General features: G+C 42.9%; 1 protein-coding gene across 1 annotated transcript in view; it reads left to right on the plus strand.

Moving 5' to 3' along the window:
• The window catches only part of LAMB4 (laminin subunit beta 4), a 43,480-nt gene that overhangs the window by 14,860 nt on the left and 12,245 nt on the right, over positions 1-16,375 (plus strand). The window contains exons 11-25 of the mRNA XM_052790684.1: positions 5-114; positions 590-669; positions 1,667-1,817; positions 2,742-2,873; positions 3,625-3,810; positions 5,000-5,121; positions 5,831-5,951; positions 6,925-7,102; positions 8,482-8,625; positions 8,858-9,089; positions 10,698-10,855; positions 12,453-12,677; positions 13,774-13,994; positions 15,204-15,300; positions 15,652-16,027. Coding sequence (XP_052646644.1) covers positions 5-114; positions 590-669; positions 1,667-1,817; positions 2,742-2,873; positions 3,625-3,810; positions 5,000-5,121; positions 5,831-5,951; positions 6,925-7,102; positions 8,482-8,625; positions 8,858-9,089; positions 10,698-10,855; positions 12,453-12,677; positions 13,774-13,994; positions 15,204-15,300; positions 15,652-16,027 — 2,533 coding nt within the window. The remainder of the gene's footprint in view (positions 1-4; positions 115-589; positions 670-1,666; positions 1,818-2,741; positions 2,874-3,624; positions 3,811-4,999; positions 5,122-5,830; positions 5,952-6,924; positions 7,103-8,481; positions 8,626-8,857; positions 9,090-10,697; positions 10,856-12,452; positions 12,678-13,773; positions 13,995-15,203; positions 15,301-15,651; positions 16,028-16,375) is intronic.

Below are 16,375 nucleotides of genomic sequence, written 5' to 3' on the forward strand. Positions count from 1 at the left end.
GCAGCCTGCAACTGTGATCCCTCCGGCAGTTTGCCCTTCTCTCTCTGTGATCCTGCCACAGGAGACTGCCTCTGCCAGCGGTTTGCCACGGGGCGACGCTGTGAAAAATGCGTTGTACGTACTCAGTTTTTGTTATTACTTCTGCATGTGGTTTTAGAAGTCTTCTCTCCCCACCTTTTCATTGCCAGAAAAGTAAACAATTAGTCAAAATTCAAAATTACTTCACAGCTGTATGCTCCCATTTTGCATTGACACATTTTGATCTTTTTTACTGCTTGCAAACATTTGTGCAATCAAATTGCACTAGGAGGAGCACTTCCAGGAAGGAAAGGAAATGCAAAATCATGTTCTCAGGCCATCTTTGCTGTTTACAGAGCAACTTGCTTGCACAAATGGGTAAATACCTGGCTCTTCTTGCAGTGGCTGAGCACCCATGCAATCTGGTAAGAGAAACAATCTCCCATGGCCAAGGACAGGCAGCAGGACAGTAGTGCTCTAGAGCATCATTCACCCAGGGGAATAAGTTCTGATGTGCTTTACATATTTAAATATTTGCCGTAAAAAATCTTTTACTTTCTTTTTATCCCAGGTAGGATACTGGGGTCTTGGTAACAGTTTGTATGGCTGTTCTCCATGTGACTGTGATATTGGTGGATCCCAGAATAACTTGTAAGTTAATGTCCTTCAAGTTCTTTCTTGGTTTTAATTTGTATAAACTTTTAGGCTAGATTTTCTGATTAGGTTAATAGAGTCTCGGTACAAATGGGAAAATAGACTGTGGATGTAATTTCATCATATACAAACAGGGTAAAGTCGGGTTGGGATCTTGGAAATTTATTAGTGATAAGGGGATTTTCCTTTTTCCTCTGAAGCCAACTTTGAATCAGCTTGAGCCAAGTTTTGTTTAATATAAAATATAAACTGCATGGCTTGAGAGAACCAGAGGCCCTAATATGAATAGAAATTAGAGGTGACATTTTTAACTTAGCTTCCTACATCTACTTTAAAAGCTAGAAATATCTTAATTTTTTCTGACGTACTGGCTCCTATTCAAAATCTATAATTTTAGAAGCAATCTTGGTTTCAGTTGGGCTCCTCCAGAAGTCTGTTGGGCAGGGGTCTTCACTACTGCTGTTAGACTTCAGACATAGGAGCACATCATCTGATGCTGTAGAGCAGCTCCTTGTGAGCAGGTAAATCAAAGCTAGTAATCATCTGATGTATTAAATAAGAGTGTATATGAAAACTACCATATCACATCAAATCAAAGGTCCTTCTGATCTCATGTCTTGCCTCCAAAATTGCAGATGACAGATGCTTAAGAATAGTGATAGATACAGTAACAGATATAGAAACAGATGCAAGAAATGGCTACAGGAATAGATAGTAATGGATGCTCAGGAAACAAAAGGATCTGTGCTTCAGGTATGGAATGGACAAAGACAAAGCATCTCATGTCTCCTAAGTGATGAAAAAGTAGCACTGAATAAACTCAGCATCAGAAACAGAGGGGTGGGTGGTAGGAAGAAGTTTAATAGGGGAGGCTATCCGACAATGGAAGAAACGAAGGAAAGCTGAAACAATGGTGGAGCTGAGCTGCTCTCGTGCTGCGAGGACCCAGCCATGCCGCACTCTGACGTCCTCCCTTTACCAACTCTTACCCTAGGTGCTCACCGAAGGACGGTCAGTGCAAGTGTCTTCCCAACATTGTGAGCCGCCAGTGTAACGAGCCAGCCCCGGGCTACTTCTTCTTACCCCTGGATTATTATATTTATGAAGCTGAGCATGCAAAGACCCTTTCTGGCTCTGCACCCCTGGTACGTAGTTGGCTTTTTAGGTGTCATACTGAGAGGGGATTCATGCAGTGGTGGCACAGGAGCCGTGGCTGAGGAGAGGAGCCCTTGTTCAGAGAGCAGCTGGAGCGGCTCTTTAGCAGGAAAATACAAAGCAAGTCCCTTGACCATCCTCTGTTCATCCTTGTTCTTCGTGGACATGACTATCCCATAACTGTGGCTGTTACCAAGGGACAGTCGCTACAGCACGGTGTGACCTGCAAAGCTCTGCTTGCTGGTCCTCAAGTGCTGGCTGCTCTAGCATGAATTAGAGAAATTAATTTAATTATTTAAGTTAGAGGAAGGTGTTTGACTTGCTAACAGCTATCACGAACTGTGATATTTCTGGGAATCTCCAACAGGGAAGAATCAAATTCCTCTCTGCTCCATTGGATGCATTCTTGCTGCCTTATATAATGGCACTGATTGTAGCCCAATTTCCTCAAGAATTTGGCATCCATCTGTAATGTTTTTAGAAAAATTAATTTTATTTTTTTTCCCCCTCAACATGGGGGTAGTTGTTCCCCACGCAAAGTACAAGTCTGGAATGCATCCCTTCTGCTGCCTATGGTTTTGCTAACATTTCTTCTGTGATGTGTTGTCCAGAAGCTATAGAGAAGGAATAATAAAAAAATGTTTATTTGCAGGTCACATCCGCAAATATTTAGCTATAATCACAACCAGTAATCATCCTTCAGTCCAATAATGAAATGGAAAACAGATGTCTGGGACATAGCTTATGAGAGGAAGTGCAAGTTAATTTTAAGGGAGTGCGGGAAAAGGGTTTCCAGCAGCTGCTGGGCCATAGTTTAGCGTTTCACCCAGCAGAGAATAGAGCTTGTTTTAAGAATGTGGATTTTCATTTAGCTCCTTACCTACCCCTGCTGCCCCTCTCTCATTCCTTCATAGGTTAAACCAAGCACTCTTCCAAGGTGTGACATCTACTTCCAGAAGCAAGGCTATGAGTTCGTGATTGAAAATGGAAAGATTGTGTTAAACAGGAGCAAGAAACGAAGTGTAAGAAAATCTGGACTGAAACAGGTAAATTGGTACTTGAATAATTACTTAAGATTACACCAAATACTAAAATTTTATTTTGCAACAGAGGGCAAGGAAATGTCTGAGCACGTGGGATTTGCAGTCCTAGATGTTACAATCCTGACACAAATTAAATCAATTTTTCTGCTACAAAGTTGGGCTGGACATTTTACAATTCACACTGACAGGTTTGCTCTGCTATGTCCAGTGCCACTGTAAACTCAGGTTCAATTAATTGTTTAGAAGAGAAGACTCCCCATGAAAGGTAATATCTTTTTTGTTGTTGTTTTGCTTGCAAGATATTTCTAATATTTTCCATTTTCCAACAAGTTTACCAGGACATTAACATGCTACCTACTGCATTTAAATGCTGTCAGCTTTGTCACTGTAAGTATTGATATTTATTCAGCTTATAATGAAAAGTCTAGCCATGTATGAAATCAAACTTCATCTGTTTAAGGTTTGCAATGTGAAATCTTGGAGATACCAAATATACAGAGATGGATGGATTATTCTAGTCCCTCTCATTGCTGTTGTTGCAAAGCTATAGGAAACTTTTCTTTATATGTGACCCTAAACATCCTACATTTGCAACAGTTCTCAAACTGCCAATCTCAAGCTTGTTCAGAAAATGAGGCTGACTGGTGGCCGAAATAAGTAAACAACATGGCAAAAATATTTCCTTTCTTTTTTCTGAGTTTGTTTTTTTGTAATTTGACTGTATGTTGTTGAAAATGTCAGTATGTCTTTGCAGGGTGCAATGCAGTTTGGACAGGACTCGGCTGTGACGGTGGTTTTCCGACAGCCCAGCGCCAGTCGGTCTGTCACATGGACAGGACCTGGCTTCACCCGCGTTCCCAGCGGAGCTGGGCTGAGATTTACCATTAACAACGTTCCCTTTGCTATGGACTTTGATATCACGATTCGCTATGAGCCTGAGGTACTTGTGATGTCTTGTGTGTCTTGTGATGTGATAGATGCAGGCTCTATTTTGTTAATAATAGGATGCAGCAACTTGTCCCACTCTTTATATTTAAAATTAAAATTTTTTGCCTTTTCATCTTTACCAGCCAAGTATCCTGCCCTCCACTGATCCCCTTAACCCTTTCCACTGAAACCTGAAAAATCAGCACTACAAGTGTTTTCTAAGCATCAGCCAAGATTTCACCATCTGGAGTTCGTCTTTTGGTACCTTTGCTTGGACTGGACTTCTGTTCACAAATCAGACACATGCAAAATGCAGCTCCTTGTAGATGGGCATCCTGTATTTCTAGCTGGGATTTTCTGGGCAGGAAAATGTGCACAGGCAGGAGTGATCTGAGTAGATATTTATCCAGGGCTTTTGCAGACATCCAGCTTCTCAGTTGCTCCAGCCGGGGTCTGAGATGTGTGAAAATTGTAGGGAAATAGCCAAAATCTTATTTTTTGCCTGGACAAAATTTCTCAATGATGAAGACATGTCTAGGCAAATCTGTTAACCCAAATCTGGTTAAACCAAAGTCCACACCCATGTCTTCAAAAACACAGGCAAGTGTTTTATTAGTAGCAGTATTTGTACATGTGTTGCTCTTCCACTTTGCAGCTCCCTGGGACAATCCCACCACTCGAGATCCTCCTTCTGTCTATTGTATTCTGTTCTCTTACTGTCATTCTGAGGCAAACAAAACTCCCAGTGTCTTAAAACATGAGAACAATTTTTGCAGTGAGCTGGTTTGATGTAGCTTTTTCCTCCTAAGGATTAGATTAAACAGTTGAATTTTAAAGACTTTTATTAAAAAGTCTTTTACGTTTGTTATCCCTTATTGGATGTGAGAGCAGGCAGATAATGAAGAATATCTCCAGGACAACAGTGTGCTAAGAAAGGAAACTACTCCAATGACTTTAACAGAGCTGTTTCCATTTGCACCAGCTGAGGTCCCATTTCTGTCTCTGCTCTTCAATTAGCCGTTGCAAATACAATGCCTTTTTCACAAATAACATTATTTTTTTAGTCCTGTAAAGAACAAAGAGAAAATCTCTTTTGTCACTGCAGTGTGCAATCATTCAGATGGCTTTCATTAACCCTGGCAAAGAGAAAGTGGGTTTTTCAGATATGAAAAATTACCATAATTTTTGTCCTTTGTTTATAGTCCTTGGAAGACTGGCTAGCAAGTGTTGCCATCCAACCCACCAGTATTTTGTCAAGTCAACGCTGCAAAAACAAGGACCTTTCACAGGAGCCACATGCATTGCCTCTCCCAGCTACAAAGAGGTCTGACTATTCCTGTCCTTTAGCCTGTAGATTTTCTGTGTACAAATCTTTTACTGAAGCACTGCAGAACGATAAATGTGTGGGAAAGTGGGAATATTAGAAACACATGTATGGTCTTTCCTGTTGCTGTCACACCACAATACCACATAGGCTCTAAGGAAGAGTCCAATGCTCCAGTCCTCAGCCTGGCAAAGATTTGCCCAAGCCAGGAGAACAGCATGAGATCCTGCTGGGGTTCGTTGTTGCTTTGGCAAAGATCCAGCTGCAGCTATTTCAGTACAGAAAGGAAATATTGACTTAAAGTCACCGTCGTAGCCTATTTTCAAAACCAGCTTTTCAGCTTGGACCTATGTAAAGAATAGAGAGGAGCCAAGAGTATGTGACCGAAATGTTGATCAAACAGGGACAAGAAAGGACAAATATGAATAGTGAATTGCAAACTCCTTTGCTTGAAGTAGTAAAACCTGCCACTTTCAGTTTAACCTCACCAGCTTTAAATTGCACTTGGTGAATTATCCAGGCAGAAGACATGCAGCTTTCCCAAAGCCTGCAAACAGTGGGGCTGGGTGTGCTCCCCACAGCAGCAGGGCTTGCTCGCGGCTGCAGGCTTTAGGATGCAGGCACAGAGGGGAGGGAGAGCTCACAGAATCCTGTAAACTTGCCTTGTCCTGACTCCTGGCTATAACTGTGCTTTATTTCTGCTAAACAGGATTGCAATTCTGCAAACTCCAGTCTGCCTGGAGCCGGGAACAGAGTATTCTGTGGATGTGTATTTTTCTCAGCCCTCTGCCTCTGACCCAAAGGCGAAATCGTTCATCTTGATTGACTCAGTGAGTAGTTCTGTCACAATTCCCTTCAGGCTGTATTTATACCAGTGTGATTTTTTTTTTACACAGACGTACTCAAAATGTTTTAAAATCATTTATAGAGTGTATTAATAGAAATTCAGGGAAGTGTGCTTCTGCTTACCTCCATTGGCACTGTGTTTGCATGTTTTTGTATGGAATGACAGAATTGTATCTGTTTTAATTTTAATGGAGTAATACCATAATAGCTCATCAAGTCATACTTGTTGCATACATTAACAGTCAGAATATGTCTGTTGCTCATTTATTATGACCACACTCCACATATGCTGACAAGATGCTGTGGTTAGGGATATAAATTCATGCAGTTCTTCATCACCTAGGTTTTTTAAAAATCTCTATAATTTGTCCGAATCTAATTTAAAAAACATGGATGTATTTAAAGATGACTTTGGAAAAGTAAAATTAGTTCTGTACTTTCCCGGGAACTGGATCCAGACATTTCCCAAGTTTCTACCAAGTCATGAACGGGGTGTTAGTTTGGGGTCTCTCTCTTGAGAAAAATATTTTTAAGTCCATTCCTCTAATTACTTCTGTAGAACTGGACGTGACAAGGGCTGGCCATACTTGGACATAGAACCTTCAGCTGATTTTTCTTTATCTCGGTAATACAAATAAAAATTTTGGCCAGATACTGCTTTTGGAGTCATCAACATGGCACCTCTTAGAAGCAAAAACAGTTCTGAGTGTGTATCTGAGGTCTCATTATAATCTGACTCTTTTATACACAGTCCCTTTTATTTGAAGAACTCAGGGAATGTCTAGGCCTTCAGAATAAATGTGAATGTAGATGACTGAGCAGCACAACAGCAGATTTGGAAACACAGTGCTCCAGGCCTCTGTCCTTGCAATGCAGAGCACAGCAAGAGAATGTGGGAAATTCTGGTTTTCAGTATATCTAAGCAAAAATATTTTCTTTTCCCTCTTAACGCCAAAGCTTGGACTTATTCCCAGAATCAGCTCCGTGGAGAACTTATGCAGTGGAAAGGATTTAGATGAGTACCACAAGTATCACTGTATTGAAATTGCATCAGAAGTTGGACCTCACGTCCTGCCCGAAGCGTGTGCACGGCTCATAGTGAGCATGTCAGCCCGTATTCACAATGGAGCTGTTGGTAAGGAGCAACCTGCACAGGCAGCTCTTTTGGACAGTTACTGGTCTTCCCTTGAGGTTGTAGGATATGTTGACTGGAGAGCTCTCAGCCCATGGTGGTGTAGGTAAGTAAAGCCAATCAGCATGTGGTATGTATAGACATGCAGGATACGTCCCGCTGAACCCTGAGTGCACTGCAAACACCTTTTGGTGGCACAGCTTTCAGAGTCCATCACACCTGATGAGCTTCATGGAGCAGCATGACAGGTATCATCGCAGTGCTCGTGTGTTTTCTGAAGAGCATTTAAATCAGATGCAGCTTCACCAGATGGCCAAAGCAGTAACTTTCCTACTTTTCTGGCTGCTGTAAAATGACAGAGGGGTTTTTAAGCCCTCTCCCTGGATGCTGCAGGCCAGCTGGATGCCCTGGCAGGACTCCAGGCATGATGGCACACAAGCTGATGTCCTGGAAGAGATTCACCAAGAAAACCTCAGTGGTGTCCCAGCAAAAGGGCAGTGGCAGGTGGGGTTTAAAGCCCTGGGCAGTCTCCTGGCCCCACTGTGGAAAGGGCAGCTGGGCTTGGTGCCTCAGGAGACTTCCCTGGTGTTGGGCACCAAGAAATGGAGCTTCTCTGCACTTCTAGTAATAGGAGGGGCCTTTCTGGACAACTTTGGTGGCCAGCTCATTTCAGGGAGCTTTGCCTCCAATGGACCTGATGATAGCATCTTCTTGGTTTGGGCTACTTTTAGAAGGACCGATGCCTCACTCATACATCATATGATGTGGTCACAGCTGTACAGCCACAGACCCCCCTCATTTAAATTTATGCTGTGCTGACTCCCCATTAGCCCGATTCCCATAGTGATGGGATTCTCCCAATGAAACATGGCACTTTGGCGTTCTAGTGCCAGCATCTGAGCATCCTGGACAAATACCTTCTGTGAGTTAGCAGACCAGCTTCACTAAACAAGTTAGTCCAATGTGTCCAGAAAGCAGCAAACAATACACATGTGCAGGCTGTCTAAGTACTGCTTGCAGGTTATGTCCAGTGCTGCAGCTAGACATAGATTTATATCAAACCCTCCCAGACTTCAGGATATCTCCATTTTTGATCTACATTTTGCTATGCCCTCTTCTGTCCTATCCCAAATATGTGCTGAAGGCAGTGGCCTGAATGTGACAGCTCCAACACTGAGACTTGTGCTGGTGCCTGATACACCATCACCATCAACACTACAGCATCAAATAATCCAAGCCATGGCCATCAGTGGTTAGTGAACCCCTGATGAGTGTAATCAAGCTCTTTCCTTCCTACTTTTAAGTGTAAAACCTGCAAGTCTACTAGAGCAGTCACACTCTCTTATAACCAAAACTGTTTTGATTTTCTTTCCCCTTGGCAGCATGTAAGTGCAATCCCCAAGGGTCGCTGAATGCCAGCTGCAGTAAACTGGGCGGCCAGTGTCCATGCAAAGCTAACGTCGTGGGACGCTGCTGTGACACCTGCTCTGCGGGCAGCTACGGCTTCGGCTTCCACGGCTGCTATGGTGAGTACGTGGCAGCCAGCACCAGTACCAGTACCAGTATCTGGCTCTTCATGCATACCCCAACTTTTTAGGGCTTTGAATCCATGATTATGTGGGAAGCAACATAAAAAATGTTTCCACGAATAATGAATTTTCCGTCCCTGCCGCTCGCACTGCCTTAGAGCAATGTCAGCGATGAGCAGTGTTGGTGGGAATATGTTCAGGACACAGCTTTGCTTTTGGTGTTTTCCAGCATGCGAGTGCCACCCACAAGGCTCGCTGAGCACGCTGTGTGACCAGGTGACAGGGCAGTGCTCCTGCCGCCGGGAGGTGGATGGTCAGCGCTGCAGCCGATGTCTGGCTGGGTACTTTGGATTTCCCCACTGCCGTCCTTGCTCTTGTAACGGCTATGCAGAGCTTTGTGACCCCGTGACCGGAGTGTGCCTGAACTGCCACGGGTTTACAGCTGGAAGCCACTGTGAAAGGTGAGTTGATGGGCAGTGCTGCAAAGCTCACCTAAACACTGGTGCTCTCTGAAACACGCATGTAGCTGGGGGCCCACCTACATCCCCATGAATGCATCAATGACCTTAACTGGAAACACATACCAAAACCCAGGATTAAACTGGGCTTAGCTGCTGAATGGCAGGTACCTATTTGTTTGGCAAATGCATGTGGCAATGTGAATGTAATGCCTGTGAGAGGACTGCAGGCACGGCATGCACGCAGCATTGCAACAGGCTCCCTGCAAGAAGGCATTTGAGACATCGGTGCCATGGCACCATGTGCTTGGAGACATGTGTAAGCACTGTGTATGAGATACACGGACTCCTGCCAGCTTTTAAATTGCCAAAAGGCTAACCTTGTGCTGAATATTCATTTTAATACCTGCAATTATCTCTGAGGAGCTTAAATAAACATGTACTGTTTGATGGTTCGTATTATTTCCACATGACCAGCAAATGACTTTTCCCACGTGTTCCAGCTCCGTTCAAAACAGTGCTCTTCTTTTTTATTCTATACACTGGCAGCAGTATCAGAGTTCAACATGGACATCAGAATTAAATTCGTTAGCTGTTTAGTTTAGTTTGGCTGGATTGTACCTTGTCGTTCACTTTTAAGAGGATTTCCCCAGGAAACCTATTGAGCTTTTCTTGCAGTGCTTTTGGACAATACAGCCTTTGGCTATTGTGCTTGTAGGTGGCAAATAGATTAAAAATGGGAGACTGAAATACTTGTTGCCCTATGCCTCTGCAGGAGCTCCAGACCCCAGGGTGAGGATAATCAAATAGCCAAGACTTTTAGCCTGGCTTGTATACATATAGAGAATTGTGTTCCCATTTGCCATAGTAAAGCAGATCAAAGACTGAGGATGCTTCAGAAGCCACTGCATTGCCGCAGCTGCGAGGCCACAGGGGGCCGGAACGCAGAGGCAGTGGTGGTGGACAGAGTGGCGGGGGTGGCTGAGCCTCCAAGGAGCCCCCAAAGCCCCCCGACTTTCTGGGTAACAGCACAGCCACCACCACCTCGAAACAGCTGTCACCCTGAGTTTGCAAAATGTGTCAGACAGAGCATGGCTGATTTCAATACGTATGCTGCATCTAAAATATGCAATATTGTCTGAGTGTTCTGAATGAATCGTTGCTTTTTTGCCCATGCCAGGACTTTCTAATGTCATGCCAACCACTCCTTCTGTGTATGTATGGAAATAGATGAATATATGTAGTCGTAGGTGAACATACAGAATTTTTACATGGCAGCTTTTAGCTGTCTATGCAAAACGTGTGATACATCATATGTATATATGATCATTTAGATTAAAATTGTTCCAGAGTAGGTGAAAGTTTTCAGACTTTCCTTGAAAAGAAAACATATGGGTTTTTTTCTTTTTGCTCCAGATTTTGGGAATGCATCTCCGATTTTCCATTTTAGAACACCTTTGAAGCTTGATATATCTGTACCAATTAATGGGGATAGCATTACAATGACCTGGAATGTTAAATTAATTATACATGCACATAAATTGGTTCACCTGCAGGGACTGAAAGGAGCACTTGACAATTTCTGCTGCTTTGTGCTGACTGCTTTGACAGGTGCGCGGATGGCTATTATGGAAACCCTCTGAACGGAGAACCCTGCCGCCCATGCATGTGCCCAGGGGCACCTACAAGCAATAGGTATTTTGCACGTTCCTGTTACCAGGACCCCCAGTCTGCACAATTAGTCTGCAATTGTCTCGAGGGATATTCAGGTATGAAGCAAAATAAGGACTGGGTTTTATTCTATTAAAATTAATGTAAGAGAGAAAAAATACTATCCTCTGCCCATCATCTGTTCAGAAGTGACAAGTGAGGTAATGGTAATAAAATAGGTAAGAAAAGTTAACACTCAAATTTACTGAAATTAGGTGGGGAAGTCCTGATGGAGAAAAGAGGGAATTGTGCAACTAGTGTTTGAAAAAGGGATTCACCTATGTGGATACAGTGAAGCCATTAAATAATCTGACGGCATTCTCTGGAAACCTCCTCCTTTGCAGGGGCACTACATTAACCTGCTGGAGAGAGGAGGGGATAACTGCATTTGCTCGTTACCTCTGAAAAACAAGCGTTGGAAGCTCAAATTGGAAAGAACAGGGCATCAAAGAGAGCTGATAAGATTTCCTAATCAGAGAAAATCTTTCTTCATATAGAGGAATCTTGCTTTGATGTTATGCCCAAAAGTGACTGTTTCGCCATTCAAATGATCGCTTTAGAAATGAGCTTTCCATTCTCAGCTGTCTCAAATGCAGATATTTTTGCAGCAAACTGGTGCCTTGTTTCCTAAGATCCTGTTGACTTAGCTTGAATGTCTGCAGAGAAAACTGAAGATATTTTCCTCCCCCTGGGCATTAGAAAGATCTCCAGTGATGGAAGCAAACCCTAATGGGAAACACTGCCAAAAACTAAACCAATGCTGTCATTTTTACTTAGGTCAGGTTCCTTTATAAGTCAAGAGCAGTTTTGCTTGAGTAACTGCTGTAGGGCTAAAATGATCCCTGTTGGTACTCACCTAGGGGACTTCTGTCCTCACAAACCACCACAATCCTCGGTTCTGGACTTTCTTCCTCCTGTTCCTACCCGGCAAGGCTCTTGGTCACCTCCATGGCACCAGGCTCATTTCCTCAGACATTGTGAAAGGCTCTGGTCCTGAGGACCACGGCAAAGGAGCAGAGTCCTTGGTTGAGGATGAGCCAGTGGATGAGGTCCCAGCAACACCAGCTTGCCCAGAAAGGTTTCTGATATGCAGAGAGGTAGCACCCCAATCAGGGTGGGCATTGGGATGGCATGCAGAAGTAATTGCAATGCCAGCAAGCAAGGACAGAGCGTCCCAGAGCTCATCTGACCTGGGGATCCTCCACTGGGTTATGGAAAGGAGGGCAGGTCTGCAGGGCTCTGGGTTGCTCCGGGAAAGGGCACCCCCCACCTTCCTGTGCTGCTGTCAGGGTGAAGGCCCCGGGGAAAATCCTGCAAATATGGCCAACTCTTGACTACTGCCATTGAAAGGACTGCCGGAAAAAGATGTTTGGAGGTGTTGTGTGAGAGGGTACCTATTTATTCCTACTGAGAGGATTTCCTTGGCAAAAACTTCTTGGGATGAGGAGAGTGCATTTCCATCAGATTTCAGTGTGGGAGATGTAATTTAAACTGATCATAGGATTAAAGGGCAACAGTCTCAAACAGGTGGATATTTTCCCTTGGAAATGTGCGTTTGAAGAGACAGTCTGAATCTTTTAACAGTATTATTGGAAGTTACATGTTTCACTTGAATTCCCATCAGCCAGCAAATATTTTTACCTTCCTCTCCAACAGGCAATCGGTGTGACGAGTGTCCTAGTGGGTTCTACAAAAACCCAGGCAGCCCTGGGCTTGACTGTGCACCATGTCCCTGCAATAACAACATTGATGTGACAGACCCTGAGTCCTGTAACAGGGTCACTGGGGAATGCACCAAGTGTTTACACAACACCCATGGAGCAAACTGCCAGTTCTGCAAACCAGGGTATTTTGGCTCAGCCCTCGATCAAAGCTGTCAAAGTAAGCAAGCAATAGCACTGCAACTGAGTAACACTACCAAGAAAAGTTTTAAAGAAGTTAGGCTATAAGGAGAGGTTAGCCCTTGGAGGGACAGTAAAACTAAAGCAGATCAATGGAGCAAAATATGAGAATACCAAATATATTTCTATCCAGTGATACAAATAAATGTTAATATGGCATCTATTGAATTCTTTGTCATCCAAGTCTCACTAAATCTCATACTGAACATCACTCCTAGGAAATACTCATTTGTGAAATGAAATCAGTACTTCCTGTTAGAAAAATAAATGTGCATTCAGCCCATTCAGGAAGGAATCAAAAGTAAAGGAATCAAAGATAATTGTTTATCCATGTTGCTGGCTGATGCCAACTAAGCAATGCTCAGTTAACCAGATGGTCCCTTGCTGAGCTCCCTGCCTTACCAGTTGTTTTCATTAAGTTGCTAGAATGAAACTGTTCAGGCAATTTAATAGATTCCATGAGGACACCGTCAATAATTCAGCACTTTTAACAGAAAGGCAGGAGTGTAACAAAAAGCAAGGCCTAAGTTTCTTCCCAATGTTTCTCAAAGACTATTTTCACAAATGTGCCTGATCGAGGGTCTAGTTTCTACAGGCCAGACAATTATAGGTATTTTCAAGAAACTTTTTTTCTGGGAATATCTAAAATACAGTTCAAGCCCACTCCTTGTTCATTCTTGGAAGATGTCTGTTAGAAATGGTTAAGCAAGGACTTTTGGCTCCTCACAAGCAAGGTTTCTTATCTTACTTGGCTTACTGGGGTTTCCCACGCTGGATAGTGCCTACTGTAAATCAGCTTCTCCTTACCCAGCATATTTAACATTTCATTCTAATAAGATTCAAAATTCACTACACCTTCATTTTTTGTGCCTGTATTAAAAGTACTGAATGTTCCCAGTAAGCTTGCTCAAAGCGATATATAAGCTATTATAGAAAGATAGGTAAACTGTATGAAATTAAAAATGTGTTCAAGATTACTGGAAGTAAACCTACAGCATGGGTTTTGTATACAGCTCTGATTGTCCATCAACTGTCTATATTATGGTCTGATGTAGTAATGGTCCTTCTTTTTCCAGAGTGCACATGCAATCCAGCAGGTGTTTGCCCTGCCGTGTGCCCAGGGGGGGACGCAGCCTGCCTGTGTGACCCAGCCACGGGAGCTTGCCCTTGCCTGCCCAACGTGGTGGGCGTCACATGCAACCAGTGTGCCTCTGGCTACTGGGACCTGGCTAGTGGAAAAGGATGTCAGATCTGTGACTGTGATCCAAAAAACTCCCAAAGCAACCTGTGCAACCAGGCAAGAAAATTCCTCTGCTTTCTGGGAACCAGGGTGGTGGTGTTTTGGTATGGCATGGTGGGGACTCTCTTATAAATGAGGGTAGTTTTTTGTCATGCTTCCTGAAAACAAGAAGTCTTTGGAATTTTGCAGTTGGTGCGATGACACTTTGAGTCCTTATATCAAACTTGCTGTTCTAATAATGTGGCTCTACTTGTAAGCAATTTCTCTTTGCCTGTGTGTTTCTTTGTCAAAGGGATCTTAGAAATACTTTGTAAGAAAATATCACATAGGAAAAAGCTGCCTTCTAAGTATATGTATAGGGAAGAAGGAAGTCCAGAGTCTTATGAGTATTTGTTTTAAGTGTTTATTTTCATAAAGTAGCAGCTGTGGCCATTACATTAATCATGCCTCATCTATCAGAGTGCTAGAATACCTTTTCTCATCTTTAATTCCTGTGCACTTTTTAGAGCTAGAATGTAGAAAAAATAAAACAGCGTTTCAGAATAGAGAGGTAAAATTGTGGTCCCATGGAGTCACAGCAATTTTGCTATTGACTTCAGAGCACCGGGAGCTTATCCCAAGCTCTTGCTGATGTGCTTTCACATTTTCCTTTCAATATGCTTTCTATTTGTTCTAGTTTATTTAATGGATTTATTATTTTTCCTAGCAAATGTAGCTCTTAACCTCAAAGAACTACTACTGCTTTTCTGAGCTGTACCAGTTATCAGAGCTGTAATTCCCTGCAGTTTAATTTAATAGCTGAATTCCAAAATAAATTTTCTAGGGCAATGTGCATAATGTACCCTCGAGGTTTTCAGTTACATATCATGTAGTTAAAAGTTGAAATCTTACGATGAGTACTTTGCTCCAGCAAAAATGAGAAATTAATCTGTTTTGCAAAGGAAAAAAATCCTCTCTGAGATCATAGTCACAGGATGAGTTCTCAAAGAGCATCTATAGACTGGAACATACAAAATCTTTCATATTAGTCAAGTAAAGCCACCTCTCAAAGTCCATTTTGTTTTCACAACCTTAAGGAGGAAGATGGGAAAGGTGGGACAATACTGTACAAACCATGGTGTTCAAAGACTGCATGCAAGCAGTATCACTGCAGTCCCCATACAGCCATATGACATAAGTCACAGGGAGAAAAAGAAACCCAGTAAATAATGTCTATCCAGCCATATGACTCTGCAGGAAGTTGTTTAATCCTAACTGTTTTTGCAGCTTACAGGCCAGTGTCCTTGTAAGCTAGGTTACAGCGGAAGGTGTTGCGATGAATGTGAGGAAAATTACTTTGGCAATCCCCAGACACATTGCATTTGTAAGTATTACTAAGTGGGGACAACTGGATTAAAAACTGCCTCAGAAGAAACATTTACCTTTTATATTCATAGGGGAGATGGGACATACATCTAGAGAAGCAGGCTTTCATACATTTGTGTGTATGAGATGGACAAAAGTGTTTATATTATTTATCTATATTGTTCCTTATATGGTTATGATGGGACCATGGAAGTTAGAGATGAAGAGCCATTAGCCAGGCAGTCCACTTTGCTCTAACTCAAACACCTGTTTGCTTCTTTTGTCTTGAAATGCACAATTGTACCTTTTGCATGTGTTAATCCCATGGAAAAGGAACGACTGAATGTAACTTGCTGTCCCTTTCTTGCAGCATGCAAGTGTAACCCGGAGGGAACCAGCCAGCCCAAGTGTGACAAAGCCACCGGCGCGTGTAACTGCCGTGCTGGCGTCACCGGCCGGTTCTGCGACCAGTGCGGCCGTGGCTTTGAGAAAGACTTTCCCTCTTGCCATCAGTGTCATCTTTGTTTTGATCAGTGGGACACTGAAATTACTGCCCTCACTCAGACTGTTCAGGAGTTAATGAGGTTTGCTGCAAATCTTGAAGACAAAGGAGGACGAATGCCCAGCTGTGACATGCACTTCAAAGCCTTTGCAGATGCCATTTCTGAAATTGAAAGAATTTTGAGACATCCTGTTCTTTCACTGAAGGCCCTCTCAGGCATCAAGGATTTTCAGGGCTATGTTCAGTAAGGGCTCAGCTGCTCCTGAAAAAATCCCTTGACTGAGAAAGCAGTCTTCCCCTGGGCTCCACCAGCCATCCCTATACATCAAGTCCCACTTCTGATCAGCACACAGATGCTGGAATACTATGTCACTGTTTTCAGTACATCTGTGAACAAAATAATCTTTATAGATATTATCTGTCACTCACAGGCATATACTTAAATGCTGGAATTTTCCAGTTCATTCTAAGGGTTTTCTTAATAAGCCATTACAAGTAAATGTTTCTGCTTATTTAGAAATTTATCTCTTGTCCTCTGAAATATTGTGTATCTATCTCGGTTCTAGTTTAAGAATAATCCGGTCTGACTTCT

This window comes from Harpia harpyja, chromosome 6 (genome assembly GCF_026419915.1).
Source record: "Harpia harpyja isolate bHarHar1 chromosome 6, bHarHar1 primary haplotype, whole genome shotgun sequence".
Taxonomy (NCBI): Eukaryota; Metazoa; Chordata; class Aves; order Accipitriformes; family Accipitridae; genus Harpia; species Harpia harpyja.